The sequence below is a fragment of the Tenrec ecaudatus genome, chromosome 6 (genome assembly GCF_050624435.1).
Source record: "Tenrec ecaudatus isolate mTenEca1 chromosome 6, mTenEca1.hap1, whole genome shotgun sequence".
Lineage (NCBI taxonomy): Eukaryota > Metazoa > Chordata > Mammalia > Afrosoricida > Tenrecidae > Tenrec > Tenrec ecaudatus.
Genome location: NC_134535.1, coordinates 125061978 through 125082338, shown reverse-complemented (window position 1 = coordinate 125082338; position 20361 = coordinate 125061978). Strand labels below are relative to the sequence as shown.

Below are 20361 nucleotides of genomic sequence, written 5' to 3'. Positions count from 1 at the left end.
GGGAGTACTTGAATGGAGGCCCAATGTCCTTCTGCTACTTTAATACTAAACCTATAAATATGCGCACATAGATCTATTTCCCCATCCTCATATAGAAATACGTTTGCATATGTACATGTTTTTATCTAGACCTCTATAAATGCCCTTTGCCTCCCAGCTCTTTCCTCTATTTCCCTTGACTTTCCTCCTGTCCTACTATCATGCTCAGTCTCCACCAGGGTTTCAGCAATTCCTCTTGGTTCCATTACTCTTGATCTGCCCTACCAGGCCTCCCACACCCTCCTCACCACCGATTTGGATCACTTGTTGTTCCCTTGTCCCTGGGTTTGTTAACACTACTACCTTTTCCCCCACCACCTCCTCTCCCATGTCCCCTGGAACTGTCAGTCCCGTTGTTTTCTCCTCCAGATTGTTCATCCAGCCTATCTTATTTAGACAGACCTGCGGAGATAATACCATGCACAAAAACAAGACAGAGCAAAACCAAGCAACAATATACAACAAAAAAACAAACCAATGACAAAAAAAACCAACAAGAAAGAAAAGCATGTAGTTAGTTCAAGGATTGTTTGTTGGCCTTTAGGAATGTTTTCCAGTCTGGTCTGTTCAGGCACCATGCCTTGGCCCCATGTCCACCTTCAGCATTCCCTGGGGAACCTCACTGCTCCATTCCCTTGCTGTTCTGTTGCACCCCCTTAGTGGTTTGCCTTGGTGTGGCAGGATCAGATCGGGTGCAATTCCCACACTGTGTCTCCGGTGTTGTCCCCTGTAGGGCTATGGGTCAGTGAGGAGCGTCATGTCTCATAGTTGGGCCGGCCATGTGGTCCTCTCTGAACTTTTTAAAATATTATTTAATTTATTTTTAATCATTTTATTGGGCACTCATACTACACTTCTCACAATCCAGCCATTCATCCATTGTGTCCAGCACATTTGCACATTTGTTGCCATGATCATTCTCAAAGCATTTGCTTTCTACTTCAGCCCTTGGTTCTAAGACTGTAACTCTTTAGAGAAATAGAAACTCCTGTCTTTCCCCCACTGATGGTGTTTATGAACTGCTGACCTCGCAGTTAGCAGCCCGAAGCGTAACCACTACATCACGAGGGCTCCTATAAAAAATTTCAGAGCTACTGTTTAAGATTAATTCAGTGAATTGTGTGCAGGTCAATTCCTCCCCTGAGCTACTCACTACTGCCATCCTCTTATCCCATAGAGCTGTTGTTTGGCATTTTTAAAAGCAAAACAAGACTCTGAGAAGTGAGAGTCTTTGTACAGTACCAGTCTCTCTATTGCCATACTCTGTGTCTCACAGAAAACCTCCCAACTTCTGCTTTCTTACTTTCCTTATCTAAGCATTATCTGGAAGCTTACAATGACTCATTTCCAAATTCTTCCGGTCAAATCAGACAGCGGTCAGTAGCATAGACTTAGTTAAGCCACCAAAACTAAGAGAGAGAGAGGAAAAAGAGGGATAGCTTAGCAGATTTCCTAAGTACACCTCAGGACTTGGCTTGTAGTGCAGTGAGGGCTAGCCAGGACTCTGCTGAGGACATCCAGGTTGGTGCTGCAGCCTTGAACTACGGCCTGTTTGGGGTAAGAAAGTCGATATTGACTAGCCTGTTTTGTTCATTAACTACAGACAATGGCTTGGAAGTGATTCTCTTCAACTTACTCCTAATATTCCTCCAATGTTTATTTATTTTCATTTCATCACCATATCCTTGTATATTTTTTCAAAATCTCCCACCATCTACTTATCTGTATGTTTGAATTTTTCATTCTGGAACTAATAATGAATTCTTCGTGTCATTTCTCCTTCTCAGACTGGTTTTGATTCCAACTTTCCCCATTACTTTTATTTTGTAGGAGTTCTGGTGGTGTTCTGGATTACACACTGGACTGGTAACCGGAGAGTCAGCATTTCATACCCATCAGCCACCTCCAGGGGGAAACGGTGAGGCTCGCTGTTTCCATAAAGCTTTGCTGAATTGGAAAGGCAACGGGGCAGATCTACCCGGGAGGGTCACTATGCGTTAGAATTGACGCAAGGCAGTGAGTGTGATTTGTTTGGTTTTGCAGACCCCCGCCTGTTTTTTCAATACATAGCTCTCCTGCTCATTCCTCATTGCTCGTCCATTCTTTTGCACAGTTCACATTGTTACTCATTCCAGCGTTCTCCAGTTAGCATTTGAACCTGGGATTTTCTTTTCCTTCCCTCTTATAGTTGAATTTTAGCTTCCAGATTTTACCTACCTTTTTAATTACTGTAGGTCAACTCAGTATTGAAAATAAAAATCCTTCATAATCTGAAACACAGAGATATTTTTTTCAACGGGAGGCACTGGCTTAATACAGATAACATGTAGTATTTCAAATACAGCTCGTTTTCAAATGTTCCCATTTTTTTCACATGGATATTCTGCTGTTTTTTTAGAATACTTACTTAAATCTGTGAATTCTTCCGTGTCTTCCCCTTTCTTAGCAATGCTGATGTTGCGAGTTGTCGTGGAGTCGGTTCGGACCACAGGAGACTGATCCCTGTGTACAGAGTATACCGCTCTAAGTCATCTTGAGGCTGTGAGCTTCCGGAAGCAGATCAGGCTTATCTTCCCAGACATCTCTGGGGGCTTTGAAGCACCAGCCATGCAGCTAGTAGTCCAGTGTTTAAGTCTTAGTGTCCCACAGATGCCCTTTGATTATCTATACCATGGGTTTTTTGGTAAAAGTATGTGATTCTTTATAATGAAAATAATTCACTCGGTTTGAGTTTTGTGAAAATTAATTTACTGAGTTCCTATGTCAAAACAATGACAGGCAGATGCAGTCCTGACATTGTCTGACTGTCTTTCGACTCTTTAGGGCTTTATGGACCTGTCGGATATGTGTTGGGGTGGGACGATTCATCAGGTAGCTGCCGAGTGCAGCAGGGAAAGAAAGATTTAGATGCTGTTAGCTAAATTCACTGAAAGGAAATAGAAATAAATCATCTGTTCTTCTTTTTTTTTCTTAGTACTTTGATGATTCATTTATTTAACTTCCACTAATAGCCCTGTGGCAATATTTGGTCAACTAAGCAGAACTATTTTTGAGTCACACAAATATCTGAGGCCTCCATAAATAAATATTGGGTGCCTCTATAAAAACAAGAAGCACACCCAAAATACTCCTTAAAAGTGAGGATGGCTAGACTTTCTCTCATGTACCTTGGACATGGTATCGGGAGAGATGGGCCCCTGGGAAAGGGCATCAGGCTTGGTAAAGCAGAGGGTCAGAGAAAATGAGGAAGGCCTTCGAGAGATAGACTGACACAGTGGCTGCAACAATGGACGCAAACAGCAGCAGTGGAAGGATGCTAGGCTCGGGCACTGTTTCGTTAGGTTGTGTGTGTCAGATTGCTGTGAGTTAGACAACATGATATAATAAAAACAAAAACAAATGTGTAAGTGGGGTGATGCCTGATAAAAACTAAAAACTGAAAAGGAAAAAACCATTTATAAAGGTCAGCATAGAGCTTGATGAAGCTACATAAACAAGAATTAAATTAATAAGGATTTTTAATTTACTGGGAAAAGAAAAAAACCAACTCTAAATACGATCCTAAATCCCGTGCAAGCAATTTTTAACCTTATGTCATATAAGGTGCTGTGTTAAACCCTGCTGAGCAAGTATTTATGAATACGACTCTTAAAAAACTATCCTGAAATTAAAGCTAGAATGGTAAAGAAAATTGCTATAATAATAATATAACATATAATAATAATATAACATGGTATTGTATGAAAACAAAGCTCACTGCCATCAAACTGATGTGACTCGTAGCAACCCTATTTGACAGGGTAATAATGCCCCTGTGAGCTTCTGAGACTAACTTCTTTATTTATTTCTTGGATCATTTTATTGGGGAATCCTATAGCTCTTATAACATTCCATACATCAATTGTATCAAGCATATTTGTATTTATGTTGCCATCATCATTTCCAAAGCATTTCTACTTGTGCTCTTGGTGAAACTAACTTTTTTTTTAAGGGATTAATAAGCTCTGTGTTTCTCCCTCAGAGCAGCTAGTGGTTTCCAACTGCTGACCTTGCGATTCGCAGTCCAACATGTAACATAAAAGCTGCCAGGACTCCTTGAGTATGAGAATATAAATCGAGGTTCGACCGCACACACAATTAAGAAGCCGAAGAGGTCATTTCTGATTGGAGTTATTGGACAGATTTCAAGGAAGACATAATCTTAAGAGTGGGTATGATTTCAACAGGTGGGAATTATGGATAGAGTGAAGAAGAGGTTCACATGAAGGACATATTCTGGATAAAAATAAACAAGGCATGAGTAATGCATAGCATTATTTGGAATATTAAGTTATTCAGGATAGCTATAAAACTCAAAAAACAAAAGTCATTGCCATTAGGTCTGTTTCAACTCATAGCAACCCTGTACGACAGAGTAGAACTGCCCCACAGGCTTTCCAAGGCCATAAATCTTTACAGAAGCAGACTGCAACATCTTTCTCTTGCAGACCAGCAGCAGGAAATGACTACTAATCTAAAGGTGAGTGGTTCAAATCCATCCAGCAATGCCTGGAAAGATGTCTCTAGTCATCTACTTCTGTAAAGATTCTAGTCAACAACACCCTATGAAGCAGTTCTACTCTGTCACACATGGGAAATAACTCGTGTGTGTGTGTGTGTGTGTGTGTGTGTTGTCACAGAAACCAAAAGAAGAGTGTTAATGAGTCAATGTATTAAACAATGACTATTGAGGAAGATGAGGCCAGGGAAAAGATGGTTGGGTTTGCTCATTAGAAATCATTTTGGCAGAAGCATAAGAACAGAAGACATAAGAAATTACACAAAGTTACAAAGTGAGTGATGGTGATAAGCCAGCCAATGTCCTTGAAACAGAAGAACTAGGCTAACCTTGAAAGAGGCTTAACCCCACGTGCCCCGAGGGGCACGGACATCGAAACGTGAGTAAAGGAAGACGGTGGTCAGTGTAAGATATAAAAATAATAATAATTTCTAATTTATCAAGAGTTCACGAGGGTAGAAGACAGAGAAAGAAGGGGGAAAACAGGAGCTGAGACCAAAGACTCAAATAGAAAGTAAATGCTTACAAAATGATGATGGCAACCTGTGTACAAATATGCTTGATACAATTGATGTATGGATTGTTATAAGACCTGGAAGAGCCCCAATAAAATGAGCTTTAAAAAGGGGGCATAACATGATAATGCAAGTGCAGTCCTAGATTGGTTATTGCTGTGGATGAACCTAGATTGGTTATTGCTGTGGATGAACCTAGATTGGTTATTGCTGTGGATGAACCTAGATTGGTTATTGCTGTGGATGAAGGCGTTGTCAGGGTTGTTTTGGACAGTGGGGGATAAATGGGGTAAAGACCGGGTATTTGTTGAGGTGCTGTCTTAGTGTGTAATGGGGAAACTGCTAGCAGAAAAATAGAGAAGATTTTATAAAGCAAGATGTGCGTGGCGATCTAATTTTGCCTAACAAGAAAGAAAATCTGTATATTCATTACTTACCCTTGCAAGTGCAAAAGCAGTGCTACAAAATCATTTAAAACTTTTTTACACAAAAAATATCAAAATGTGAAGCTCTTGTGTCTCAGTGTATCCTCTACCTAGGTCTGTGCACTTCTGAAAATGGTATTTCCAGCTCCCTACCTATCCTCAGGGAACTATGTGCTCTGCACGTAAACCACAATGGAGAGAGCCAGTTCTGCTTGCTTGAGGGACATACATTTTGTTCCTTTCAAATGTACTTTGAGTTTAGGGAACAAAAAAGGGTAGGAAGGGGAAAGGTTAAGGTTGTAGAAAGGTTTCTCAACAAAATTCCCATAGGACAACCCTTACTGTCTTCAAAGATTGGGTAGGTGGGCTGTCATGATGGGGGGAAAACAATGCTATCGCTTCTCAGCCTTTTGGCTAAGATCAAGTGTAGTATCTGTTCTGATCAGTTTATATCTGATACGTCCCCTATCTGAGGACAATGTATCAAATGGATTTGGGGGAGCAATGAGAGGGAATCAGAGCTTGCTCCATCCACTCCACATATTGATCTGGTATTGTGGTACCTCCAGGAATGGGGTGCACCTCCTCTAGAGAAATCTCAAAAAAAATTTTTTTAATTAAAAAAATGTCTCAGTGCAATTTTCCTAACCTTTTGTTCACCAATATGGTTTTCCATTTTCCTAAAACTTCTTCAGAGTAAGTCCCTTTGATTGTTCTGTGCCCTTCAAAAATTCTATCAAGATGACCCCTTTGCTGCCCCCCAAAACTCTTGCCATAACCTTCTGAGCTGGCCTCTCTGCCTTGAACTTAACTGGCCCAGCAGATCCCCACAGAAGCCATGGTCTCAATGGGACCTTCTTTGGAAGGTCCCATAACAAGACTAAAACAAGTGTCTTACTGAGAGATCTTGTCTGTAGCCATCTGCTGATCACAGACATGGTTAACTGTGTTTTCTTTGGAATAAATCTATGTATGAACTGGAAACTTAGAAGCAATAATTTTTCTTTCTTTCCTTCGGGCATCCGCATAAGAACTCCAGACTCATTGTAGTCAATTCTGACTCACAGCGACTCATGGCAACCCTAGAGATCTGCCCCTGTAGGTTTCTGAGACTAGAAATCTTAATAGAAGTAGAAAAATCTCTTGTGGAACAGCTGGTGGTTTTAAACTGCTGAGCTTGTGGTTGGTAGCCAAACACATAGTCGGTATGTCACCAGGGGTCCTGTATATCCATATGTATTTATATATATAAATATAGCTCTCTGTATATGCATGTGTGTATATGTGTGTCTATCTATCTATCAACCTATTTATCTATATGGAAAATCTTTTGAGGGATACACAAGTAAATTATTATGTTAAAAGTAATAATTCTTGACTGGTAGATATATTTTTATTTTCTTAATTTTGCCTATATTTTACCATTTTCTTTATGCATATATAATGCTTCTATAATAATAAAATTATTCTCCACAAGTTATATTCCTAAAATACAAGCAAGAGGTGAGGGTTTGATGCTGTTATCCGTCTTACTGTCTGGAAGATGCTTTCATTCCTTCCTATCCTATTTGGGCAAAACCTTTTGTGAAATGAACAAGGCTCCATGTGCACAAAATCGCTTTACAGGATAAAGTATACATTTTTTAAAAACTCATTTTGAGAAGCAACTTGACATGCCATACATTTCTGTCATCAGGAATCTGACTGTGACTGTAAAGTTCAGACATGCCTCTTTTCTTAAGAGAAAAAAAATCAAAGTACAACACACAATGAATTTATAGGGTGGGTATTTATGGTTTACAGTGTGATGTGTATTATATTAGCGTTGGATATGTTTGCAGAAGAGTAGGCGGTGCTTTAGAAGTAAGATTCCTAGTGCAGTTAGAAATGTTTTAGGGCAAAGACTGTACAGATGTGCTTTATACAATTGATGTATGTATATGTATGAACTGTGAAAAGAATTGTATGAGCCCCAATAAATTGTTAAAATAAAAAAATAAAAAATAAAAAAAGAAATGTAAGGCCATTTGGGGCTCCCTAGAGCTCCCCGGACTTCACCCCCCCACCACCACTAGTCCTGGGTATTCGTTTGTATCCGTTTCCAATGTGGCTCTGCCACAGCAGAAGTGAAGCACCCCACCGCCGCCCCTGCAAAGAAAAGGAGGCGGTGGAGAGACGTGGTGAAGGAGACTACCCTTCTGAAACTTGACAGAACCGAAATGAGATTTTTTTCTCAGGGATATTGGGGTTGCTGTAACTTCAAGTGAAGCGGACCCCAACTCCCGAGCGCCCCAGTGCGTTGAGTAAAACTGCCCCGTGGGAGGTTCGAGAAGCAGATCCCCAGACCTGTTTTCCAAGGTGCCTCTGGTGGGTTCGGCCCACCCACCTTCCAGCTCTGGGTGCTTCATCGCGGCGGTCCTTGCAGAGACCCCGTGGTCTGAGCACTTTCTCTGTGGCCAGTGCCTTCAAAACTCGGGTGAGGTGCGGGATGGACCTGTTGCATCCCAAACCATGACAATATGTACAGATGACATATACGTATCCTTTCAAATGGTTCTGACCCTTCCTCTAGCCCGCTCATGGACTAGCGCGGGGAATTTGTCCTCTAAGTCCCTGTTCGTTTAGCGTGTTTGTTCCTTGTTCACAGGGAACCTTCGTGTTAGCTGAGGAAAGGAACCAGTGGAGAATGCAAGATAGGAAAGGCAATACTGAGCAGAAAGTTACATTGATACGACTTCCAGATCGAGCTAGTCCTTGGATACAGACAAATCGATACAGTAGATTTCGATCTATCCGAGAATTTTTTTTTCAGTCATTGAAATTTTGAAGTGAAAGTTTCCACAGCAAATTTGGTTCTCAACCTAGCTGGTTCAGTGGCAGCGGTTACCTTCTTCACAGCATGTCCGCTTTCTCGTGCTTTCCATCCTGGATGCTCTGTTTCCGGTCATCTCGTTTCCCTGATCCTTGCCTTCTTGTCTTTGCTTGTGAGTAAATATCAACTATTGATATAACCGAAACCAAACGCGAACTGGCCACTGGGTCAAGGCTGACGCACAGCGTCCCGCTGTGGATTTCTGAGACTGTCCCTGTTGACGGGAGTGGAAAGCCCGGTCTTTCTCCCACGGAGCTGATGGTGGTCGCCGACTGCCGACCGCTCAACCCCTATGCCAGCAGGGCTCCTTATCTGGGATCTCGACCATTGCTAAAGGAGCGCAAACTTCACAACGTTAGATTGTTTATTTGGATAATTAAGTGGGCTCATCTGTTGTCTAACAGAAAAATGACCTCGGGGGCTAGTTTGGGGGTCACGATTTAAAGACTATCTCAAGGTTTAAAGAGTGTCTCCAGCAGTTCAGTCTCAACTCGTCCAGTAAGTCGGAACTTTATGAAAAACATTTTCCTTCCATCCTCTTAAAGCTCCTCCATTGTGTTCCTGATCAAAACTATCTGCGTTGGTAGCAGGCAGCGTTTCCTTCTTCTCGTCTCAGGAGCGATGCTCATGTCGACTCTTAGTCCATTAGTGGACTGGTTACTTCTTCGAATCTCTGTTTTTCTTCTATTTTACTCCTGACACACAGAGAGTTATGTCCTAGACAACCACTCAGAAGCTTTGAAGACTCCAGACACGACTGCCCAGACCAAAAATGTACATTTTTTTTAATGCTATGCCACTTAACTGAGTGGTCCTAAGCTTCCAGACCCTATACTCCAATTTTGTGAGGTATTTGGTTATGTCTAAGAAGTACCAAGAGAGACGGTGGTATAGTGGGTTGCATGTTGGGCTGTTAGCCACAAAGTAAGCAGTTTGAGACCACCAGCCAATCAGTGAAGCTCTCTAGGCCTGTCAAGAGTTACAGTCTAAGGAAGCCAAAGGACAGTCCTGCCCTGCACTATAGGATAGAATTGACTCAATGACAGTGAAGTTGGTTTCTTGGTTTAAGAAGTACACAAATACAGGTTTGTATTTTGATGTGCTTTGATTGTATGTATAGATGTTTGAATATATACTGATGCATATAATTACATATATAGACCTGCATATAGCTACCTTTATATATGCCCACATGTATACACATATACATACCCATACACTTATAGGCATACAAACATATAAATGCAACCATATTTTTTATGGTTTTCCTACAGCATTCATTGACAATGTCCTTTCATCTTGGGCAGTTGTAAATGTTATAGTATTTGTCCAACATGTCCTTTTTCTTGCATATTTTTAGGGAAACCATTTACCTTCACCAAGCTGTGCACACTGCGCCATCATTTGGTACTATCTTTCCCAACCTCAGAATAGCATCTACTATCTAGAACAGTGGCTCTCAACCTTCCTCATACCGCAACCCTTTCATACAGTTCCTTATGTTGTGGTGACCCCCCCCCAACCATAAAATGATTTTTGTTGCTACTTCATAACTGTAATTTTTCTATTGTTATGAATCGGGAGACCCCGGAGAAAGGGTCGTTCGACCCCAAAGGGGTCACGGCCCGCAGGTTGAGAACTGCTGATCTAGAGGGTATCTGCTGGCATAGTGGGCTCTGAGTTGGCCTGCTAGCCACAAGGTCATCAGGTGGTTCAAATCCACCCGATGCTCTGCAGGATGAAGATGAGGCTTTCTGCTCCCATGGATATGCATAGCCTCAGAAACTCAAAGAGGCAGTTCTACCCAATGCCAATGAGTTTGGTGTGGTCATTTTGCTATCTAGAGAGCAAGCTCCCATTTACCCCATTCTCAGCCCCATCTCTCACTGGTAACATCCACTGATCACTGGTTTCAATGTGTACCCCTATTCTTGTCTTTTTATAATAGTGAGATAATATAGTATTTATCCTGTTGTGTTTGACTTACTTCACTCAGCATAATGTTCTCCAGATTCATAAGCATTACAATTTAAGAATTGTTCTTTTTGATGGCTGTGTAGTATTCCATTGTGTGTACACAACCACAGTTTATTACCAGAGAATGTTTTTGTGTGGTCCAACATGCAGTAGAAAAATGCAAACTAAAATGATGTAAGATCTTTCTTGTTTCATAATTCTACATCATTGCATAGAGAGAAAGAAAAAATTAAGACTCTAAGAATATGCTTATCTTAAGAGATACTGATAGATTTAACATTTCCTTTTCTTATTTTTCAGAAGCTTGGCAATGGAGTCTTTCTCTAATGAGACCATTTCAATTGACCTGCTCTCCCCACTCTCAGAAAAACCCCACATCATTCTCTCCTTGATCATGATGGGCTTCACTTTCCTCTTGGGAGTACCAGGCAATGCACTGGTCTTGTGGGTGATGGGCCTAAAGATGAAGCAAACAGCAAACACGGTTTGGTTTCTCAACCTCACGGCTGCAGACTTTGTCTGCTGCCTGTCCCTACCCTTCTCCATGGCTCACTTGGTTCTTCAAGGATACTGGCCCTACGGCTGGCTCCTTTGCAAGCTCATCCCCTCCATCATCATCCTTAACATGTTTGCCAGCGTCTTCCTGCTTACTGCCATCAGTCTGGACCGCTGCCTTTTGGTAATCAAGCCAATCTGGTGCCAGAATCACCGCAATGTGAGGACATCCTACCTCTTTTGTGGGTGTATCTGGGTAGTGGCTCTCGCGATGTGTATGCCTGTGTTCATATACCGGGAAATGTCCACCGTGAACAACTATGATATGTGTGGCTACAGTTTTGACATCCACAGTTCACTAGATTACTCAGACTTCATCAATGTTCCACCGGAAGAGAGATTTCTTGATAACTTCACTGCTCAACTGCCTGGGAAAACAGATGATAAGTTCAATTCTTCTTTCCAAACAAATGACTCTCTTTGGCGGAGCGCTTCCACGATGAATTCGTTTACAACTCCCACTGGTCCCCATGCCCACACATCTCCAGTGGTCTCCCCTGGCCTTCCTAGGGGTCTGCCTGGGTTTCCCAGTGAGGATCGCAGGACCGACTTTCTGAATATCTCTAATGTTCTTCCCTCTACTGATTCCCCCAGTACTGCTAGCACCTTCTTAGACCTAGATGAGCTTTATTACTATTTCCAAAGTGGTAATTTTAGCCAATTCTCCTATTACGATCTAGTGCCAAAACCCTTAGTAGTAATAACCATAACTAGGCTAGCAGTGGGTTTCTTGTTGCCCTTTACTATCATCGTGGCCTGTTACACCCTCATTATCTGCCAAATGCAACAAAGACGCACCTCCACGTCTCGGGGCAAGACTTTGCATGTGGCCACATTGGTGGTGGTTGTCTTTCTTGTCTGCTGGACTCCATACCACGTTTTTGGAGTCCTGCATTTGTTTATTGATCCAGAAACTCCCGTTGGGGAAGCTCTGGTATCTTGGGACCATGTGTCTCTGGCTCTAGCATCTGCCAATAGCTGTTTCAATCCATTCCTCTATGCATTTCTGGGGAAAGATTTCAGAACGAAAGCAAAGCAGTCCATGCAGGGCATTCTGGAGGCAGCCTTCAGTGAGGAGCTCACACACTCCACCAGCTGCCACCAAAACAAAATCTCTCTAGAACGAAGTAGTGTCAATACAGCTGTGTAAAAATACGGAGTGGCCAACTGCAGCAGAGATTCTTAGTGAATGCATTCAGGGTCTGAGAGCATGAGACAGAAAGTGAACAGGGGAATTCAGGAACCATTAAAGAATCACAAGCAACACGTCAGTCCAACGATTCGCAAAGTGTGGTGCCCTGACTTGTGATACCAGCATCCCCCGAACACTTGTTAGCTCGGCAAACTCAAGCCTCCTGCCAGACTCGCAGAAATCAGGCTCTCGGAGATGTGGCTCGGCAAACCCTCTTGTTTTAACACACCCTCTTGCTTCTGATGCCTAATAACATTGAGACTTATGGTGGAAGTTGATCATAAGATAAATAAGAAGCTAAACTTTTTTTTCATTGTCATTCTTTTGACTGTTTTTGTACTTTGTCTTGTTTGTTCATATTGCATTATTTTATTTTTAAATAATTTTATTGACGTATGCCTCATAACACACACTTTAATTGTTCAACCATATTAAGAGCTGTGCGGTCATTATAATAAATTTCATGACATTTTCTTCTCGGACTCATTGTCTTTGTTTTGTTTATTTTTTTAATCATTTTTCTATCATTCTATTAGGGGCTTGTACAGTTCTTATGACAATCCATACACCCATCCATTGCATCAAGCACATAGAAACAAAACTTTTAAAAGTGTGTTTCTCCCATTATTTTTATTATTATTATTATCTAAGTCCCCTGCTAGAGTCCATGCAAACTCCTCTCTCCTAGTCCTACCTGTATGAGAAGTGGTGACTAATTTTTGTTTTGATGTGATGGTGATTTTTAAATGAAAAGAAAGTGCCCCCCACCCTCCTCAGCGCACACACACGTGTACACAGAATCCATAAAAATAACGCGCTCTTATGAGCCTGAAAAGGAGTCCTGGGGATGCAAGGGCTGAGAGCTCAGCTGAGAACTGAAAGGCTCAAACCCATCAGCAAGCTCTCTAGAGAAGACTTGAAGAGCTGATCCCATGAAGAATCCAGCCCAGGAAACCCTCTGGGGAAAATCCTACCCTGTCTTAGAGCATCGCTCTGAATTGTCATAGACTCAACGTTCTACGACACGAGCTGGAGTCTGGCGCAAAGGAAGATGCCAGCTGCCTGCTACCTGCAGCGTTCTTGGGAACAGGACATAGGGATACCAAGCTTCCATTCTTGCAACTAGGACAACATTGATTGGGTGAAGACAGACTACTCATGCATCTACACGCTTACTCATAAAATAGTATGCAAACTGCATTGTGGGGCGTTCTCAGGGCACCAGGCCAGTGGTAGAACCATCGACCTGCCTTCCTTTACTTGCTCTCTTGGGCTCCTTTATTCCTCCCATGCCTCGAAATATTCTCCCATGACATTTTGGCTCAAATAACCTCTCATTTAATAATATTTGAATTATTCCCTTCCTCTTGCTTCAAAATAACTTTCCAAAGACTACAAGGCAAGTGAAAGGAAGGGAGGAAAAGGTAGAAGGAACAGCGGTTATTGAAGCCACCGTAGAATGACTGACTCCCACAGCAGAAATACCACCAAACGTTTAAAAACCTGACGATCCTCATGCAAAAGTACGCATGCGTCTATCATGCCCAAGGTATTACATATGTATTGGGGGCTTTTTAATATTTGGTCTTACCAAAATTGCAAACAATATGCATAGTTTTAAAAGAATCACACGGAGCTAAAACACTTGTAATGAAATGTGAGCTCTCTGACGGCTGACAACTCTCCTCAAGCCCATGTCCCAGAGACAAGCCACCCTTGTCATCCTTGGAGCTGTTTCTAAATGATGTGTGGATGCTATTTTTTTTTTTTGGTATTTATTTATTTTTAAATTTTTAAAATCATTTTATTAGGGGCTCATACAACTCTTATCACAATCCATCCATCCATTGTGTCAAGCACATTTGTACATTTGTTGCATTAACATTTTCAAAACATTTGCTGTCTGCTTGAGCATTGGGATCAGCTCCTCATCCCCCCCACCACCCTTCCTGCTCACCAACCTCCCTCATGAACCCTTGATAATTTGTAAATTATTATTTCATCATATCTTACACTGTCCGACGTCACCCTTCACCCACTTTTCTGTTGTCCATCCCCCAGGGAGGAGGTCATATGTAGATCCTTATGATCGGTTCCCCCTTTCCACCCCACTCTCCCTCCACCCTCCGGGTGATGCTATTTTTTAAGACATGACAAAATGACTCTTGTTCTAGAAGATAAAGACTGTTATTTGAGCATCTTTGAATTTTTTTACTGTTGCTTGTCTACCATATACAACATTTATTAGTAATAACCATTATATCTTTTTTTACGTTTTATTAGGGGCTCATACAACTCTTATCACAATCCATACATATACATACATCAATTGTATAAAGCACATCTGTACATTCTTTGCCCTAATCACTCTCAAAGCATTTGCTCTCCACTTAAGCCCTTTGCATCAGGTCCTCTTTTTTTTTCCCCTCCCTCCCCGCTCCCCCCTCCCTCATGAGCCCTTGATAATTTATAGATTGTTATTTTGTCATATCTTGCCCTATCCGGAGTCTCCCTTCCCCCTCTTCTCTGCGGTCCATCTCCCAGGAAGGAGGTCACATGTGAATCCTTGTAATCAGTTCCCCCTTTCCAACCCACTCACCCTTCACTCTCCCAGTATCACCCCTCACACCCCTGGTCCTGAAGGTATCATCCACCCTGGATTCCCTGTGCCTCCAGCTCCCATATGCACCAGTGTACAACCTCTGCCCTATCCAGTCCTGCAAGGTAGAATTCGGATCATGGTAGTTGGGGGGAGGAAGCATCCAGGATCTGGGGGAAAGCTGTGTTCTTCATCGGTACTACATCACACCCTGATTGACCCATCTCCTCTCCTAAACCCCTCTGTGAGGGGATCTCCAGTGGCCGACACTTGGGCCTTGGGTCTCCACTCTGCACTTCCCCCTTCATTTACTATGGTATATATATATATATATATATATATATATATATATATATATATATATATATATATATATATATATATATATATACATACATACATATACAAACATATTAATATATACACATATATACACATACACATATATATTCTTTTTTTTTTTTGCATGATGCCTTATACCTGGTCCCTTTGGCACCTTGTGATCACACAGGCTGGTGTGCTTCTTCCATGTGGGTTTTATTGCTTCTGAGCTAAATGGCCGCTTGTTCACCTTCAAGCCTTTAAGACCCCAGTCACTATCTCTTTTGATAGCCGGGTACCATCAGCTTTCTTCACCACATTTACTTGTTTACACGCTTTGGCTTCAGCAGTAGTGTCGGGAGGGTGAGCATCGTAGAGTGCCAATTTAATAAAAGAAAGTATTCATGCATTGATGGAGTGCTTGAGTAGAGGCCCAAGGTCCTTCCACCACCTTAATACTAAACCTATAAATATAGACACATAAATCTATTTCCCCATCCTTATATATATATTTGCATGTACATGTCTTTGTCTAGACCTCCATAAATTCCCCTTGACTCCTAGCTCTTTCCTCCATCTCCCTTGACTTTCCTCCTGCCCTACTTCCATGCTCTGTCCCCACCTGGGCTACAGCTATACCTCTTCTCTACACAACCTTACCCTTGATCATTCTCCACCAGGCCTGCCACTACCCCCTCACTACCATTTTGGGTCCCATGTTGTTCCCTTGTCCCTGGGTTTGTTAACACCACTTCCTTACCCCTCTACCTCCCCCCACCCCAAGATCCCCCAGAACTGTTGGTCCCATTATTTTTCCTCCAGATAGTTCATCCAGCCTGTCCTATTCAGACAGACCTGTGGAGATAATAACATGCACAAAAACAAGACAGAGGAAAACAAAGCAATAGTATACAACCAGACAACAAAACAACAAAAATAAAGCACTGACAAAGAACAAAACAAAACACTTCATGAAAGAAAAGCTTGTAGTTAGTTCAAGGATCGTTTGTTGGCCCTTAGGAGTGTTTTCCAGTTCAGTCTGTTGGGGCACCACGCCCTGGCCCCAAAGTCCACTTTCAGCATTCCCTGGGGACCTTGCCGCTCCATTCCCTTGCTGTTCCGCTGCACTCCCCCAGTGCTTTGCCTCGGTGTGGTGGGATCAGGTCAGGTGCAATTCCCACACTGTGTCTCCAGTGCTGTCCCCTGTATCGCCCTTAGTCACTGAGGGGCATCATGTCTCATAGTAGGGCCAGCCATGTTGTTCTCTCTGTGGACTGGCTGTTCTACTCAGGAACATCATCCTCACGGCCTGGTGGGCCAGGCTGTGTTCCACTCTCTCCTCCTCCTCCTTCATCTGCTCCCGTGTGCTCTGATCAGATATGTCCCTCAATGTCGTCCTTTGAAACAAATTCTTCTCGGGGGAGATTACCATTATATCTTATATTTTTCTCTCTCCCTTGAACTACCCTTTTTTCTTGAATTTTTTCTATTTCATATCATTTTTCTTCATTTATACAGTTTCCCTCTGATCTCTTTTATTTTTTTTAAAAAAAGCATTACCCAACTCCTTACCACCTGCTCATTTTTCTGTGACAACTTTGTAAATATGATCTTATCTAAACTATGTACAATGACTTGATCTAAAAATCTAAAAGGAGATGTTCTGGACCTCCAAGGCAGGATGATTTCATCAGGACTTGAGGTGCGAGTCTGGACTACAAATCCATTGCAAGATTCTAAGCAGAAACATTCCAAAATCACGAAGAATTCCATCAGTTGTAAGATATTCTCTGGCCTGGCCGAGACTTTACATTGCTCTCATTCCAAGTTCATTTGCTATGTAGCCGATGTAAATAAACGCTTTTATCTCAGGGTTCTTGGAAAGGCTCAGAGATTCGTGGATCCTTGTTATTGGTTGATGTGGCAGTTAGATTTTATGTCAACGTGAGGAGAGCTGTGGGAGGAGCTGGGAACTCAGCGTCAGCCTCCAGGGATGGACCTGGAGAGCTGTGGGCACTCTGGCACTTACCACCATCCTTGGGTCCACACGACTGTGCACCCATCGGCCTGTGATCTCCCTGCTTCCACTATGGCTTTCTGGGTCATCGGCCTGCAGCCACATGAGGCTGGAGGGCCCGGCTAGGGTGAGGCCCATGCACTTGAGTTGGACTGGGCTGGGATGCCTCTTTGATACAAACTTCCTTCTTTCTTTCTTTTCTTTTTTTTTTTTTTCTTTCAAATCGTTTCATGTCAACAATTTGTCAAAAAGTAATCAATACACAAACACTGAGTTACATTTGGCTGGGTTTTGCAAACCCTCCCACTCCAGGACACGGTAATACCTGGGCCTGCTTCTCCATTCACAGTAGACCAGCCATCGAGAGCAAGCCGAGGGGGCCTGGGGGCCCTACTTGGAGCCGGTGGACAGCAGGGCAATGAGCCCCGATGAAGCACTGATGGACAAGATGGAGTTGACAGTGGGGTTGAAGTTCTTCAGGATGAAGAAGGAGGCAACAATGACCAGGAACAGGAACAGCGTGTTGTTATAGAAGACAAAAAAGGTGGTCGCTGCATAATCAGCAACTTCATTCTTCTTCCCCAGGATCCTTTCCTCGTTCTCCTTCCGAGACAGCTTCCTGTTGTCTGCCTCAGACAGTCCCCAAGTCACTTCTTTGGAAATGGCGTCCTCCCTCTTTTGTGCCATGTTGTGCTTGAGAACAAAGTTTACTTTCTTGTGTGCAAAGGCTACCAAATAAGTACTTACTAGGGCCCTCACACTATACGGAACAGCAGACCGGATAGGCTCCATCTGCCATATCCGCCAGTACAGCCAGGTGGGGATGGCCGACACGAGAAAGACGTTTCTGAAGAAAAGCGTGGAGGACTTGGCCGCCGACAGGTTTCGGCTGAAATCTTGCAGGAGCAGATCCTCCATGGACTGCTGCTTAGAGGCACCCTTGGGAGCCATGGCGGAGCGGAGCGGAGGACGCGGACCAAACTTACTTCTTGATATAAAGTTCCTCCTTATACATAAATGAGTGTCACTGGTTTGGGTTCTCTAGAGTCTAGACAATCCAGCGTAACACAGTTGATATTCAGAATATATCACAACCTATATGTAGTCAGTAAATACCCTTTAGTAGGCTTTCAGAGACCCTCCCAACACATCCCCAAAGACCGTGGGTGTTAACCCCAAATGACTGAGGTTCGGCTCTCAGAGTGAATAAACACTGAAATAGCACTGTTATAAAGACACAATGAGGAGCAAATTGTTGGCAAGTCATTGTCCGGCCTCCTTTTGAGAGTTTCGCTAATCTTGGAAATGCATTCTGAAGAAATCCTTTATTTCTGATGAAAAACTCTCATATGTATGATGGCTATTTTGTACCGTCTCATCTCCAGGATGTCCCCAAAGTGTAGTATCTCACATCTTGAAAATAGCCTGAGACTCAAGCAAAGTGCCCCCCCCCCCCATCTATACACAATACTGCAAGGGCTGACTATATTTGATAGCATTGGGAAGGTGAGATGTTAAAGGGGTGCTCTTACTTCTATCAATCCCACAAAAAAATTTCAAGTCTAACCCATTACTCTCAATAGCAGAGGAGGGACTAAAGGCCAATTAAAACATCTCTTCCTGCTTCCTACCAAGGCAAGGAGAAATTTGACACCAGTACCAGTAACATTGAAAAAAAAAAAAAGACAAGCCAGTGGGAGTTTAAGGTGGTCCTGTGCCTTGTGGAGAATTCTTCAATCTCAGAAAGATTCTTCAACCAATAACTATGTCATCCAACACAGCTATTTCTCTTTCTTCATATGATGAAGAGCAGAGATCCAAACGTATCAGAAAAGCTAGAGTCTTCATTTGTCCACATTGGAATTGTGGGCTTTACAGCCATCGTGGCCTATGGCTTATACAAACTGGGGAGCCGGGGAGACACTAAGCTGTCCATCCACCTGATCCACATGCGAGTGGCAGCACAAGGCTTTGTTGTGGGAGCCATGACTGTTGGGAAGATCTATTCCATGTATCAGGAATACTGGGTACAACCTAAGCCATTGAAGAGGTGCTGTTTCCAACTTGTTGGTGTCGCTTAATGAGACACATCCTAAGAAGCCCTGGTGGTGTAGTGGTTATGAACAGGCCTGCAATCCACCTGGTTGGCAGTGTGAAACCAACAGTGGCTCCAAGGGAGAAAGACTGGACTTTGTACTACTGAGATACCCCCTTTTGAGGTTCTGTTTATGTTGAAGATAAATGATTGACATGAGTTCACTGTTTTGATGACAGGCTTCTCTTTTGCAGGCTTGACTTCCCTGGTGACCAATAGCGTCTAGATCAGGCATCCTAAAACTATGGGCCCATTGCGGCCGGCCGAGGACATTTATCTGGCCCGCCGGGTGTTTTTGCCCCTTTTTTTTACTTCAAAATAAGGTATGTGCAGTGTGCATAGGGATTTGTTCATAGTTTTTTTTTTAAAACTATAGTCCGGCCCTCCAACAGGTCTTAGGCACAGTTAACTGGCCCCGTTTAAAAAGTTTGAGGACCCCTGGTCTAGCTCATAAACTAGGTCATTCCAGGGGATCCAGGCTGCAAAAAGAGGCAGGCCACCCAAATTCACTGGATGGTGACAAGATGGAATGCGGTTAGTTCTAAAACAGGTGGCGGGCCAAAGCTGCAGAACGTCCAGCTGCTGCAGAAGGCCACCCTCTTTGAGTACCATGCAGCGTGTTGTGGGCCCCAATGGACTGGCTCTTCTTTCTGCTTGCCTCATGGGCCGGTTGGATACCTCCCTTCCTAGGGCAAGTCTGTGCTCGAAGAACTCCTTCAGAAAAATGGGTGGAATGTAACCTACAGCTAAAAACGTGTGTTCAAATTAAACCTGAAAAATGAACAACAGCTGCTTAGCTAATTTATTTTAGAATCATACTTGTCTGCATGAGAATAACCTAATGATGAATTCGTTTAGCCCCTTTTGTAATTGCAGAGTTATATTTTTGCTGCTGTCATGTTAGGATAATTTCTAATTGTCATCCTCAAGTAAGAATTGTGCGTTTTAATTGCTAATCCAAGAGTAAAGAGCACTTTTAAAATGTGTACAGTGTCTTATTTTTTCTTTGTAAAAGCATACGGGTTGAAGTAAACACATTGCCTGTATTGGAAGTGATGTGATTAAGAGCTAACTGGTTTGGTCAGACATCATACACAGATTTTGAAATCCTATACAATATACTTGTGAAATTCTCTTGTCTAACCTAAATTTACATTCCATGGTAATAACATGGTTCGTGTATTCTTATTAAAAGT

General features: G+C 42.7%; 1 protein-coding gene, 1 non-coding gene and 2 pseudogenes across 2 annotated transcripts; 3 read left to right on the top strand and 1 right to left on the bottom strand.

Moving 5' to 3' along the window:
- The first annotated feature begins 1384 nt into the window (after window positions 1–1384).
- C3AR1 (complement C3a receptor 1) lies at window positions 1385–12590 on the top strand. The gene is made up of 3 exons (XM_075553118.1): window positions 1385–1596; window positions 1870–1957; window positions 10687–12590. Exon 3 carries the CDS (start codon window positions 10697–10699, stop codon window positions 12089–12091), a length of 1395 nt encoding a protein of 464 aa, XP_075409233.1. The 5' UTR covers window positions 1385–1596; window positions 1870–1957; window positions 10687–10696; the 3' UTR covers window positions 12092–12590.
- LOC142451973 (U2 spliceosomal RNA) lies at window positions 5932–6122 on the top strand. The gene has a single exon (XR_012785065.1). It is a non-coding gene; the product is annotated as a U2 spliceosomal RNA (small nuclear RNA).
- A 4870-nt stretch (window positions 12591–17460) lies between the features above and the next one.
- On the bottom strand, window positions 17461–18021 carry LOC142451210 (translocon-associated protein subunit gamma pseudogene; annotated as a pseudogene).
- Window positions 18022–18835: 814 nt separating this feature from the next.
- Window positions 18836–19151, top strand: LOC142451653 (HIG1 domain family member 1A, mitochondrial pseudogene; annotated as a pseudogene).
- The last annotated feature ends 1210 nt before the right edge of the window (window positions 19152–20361 follow it).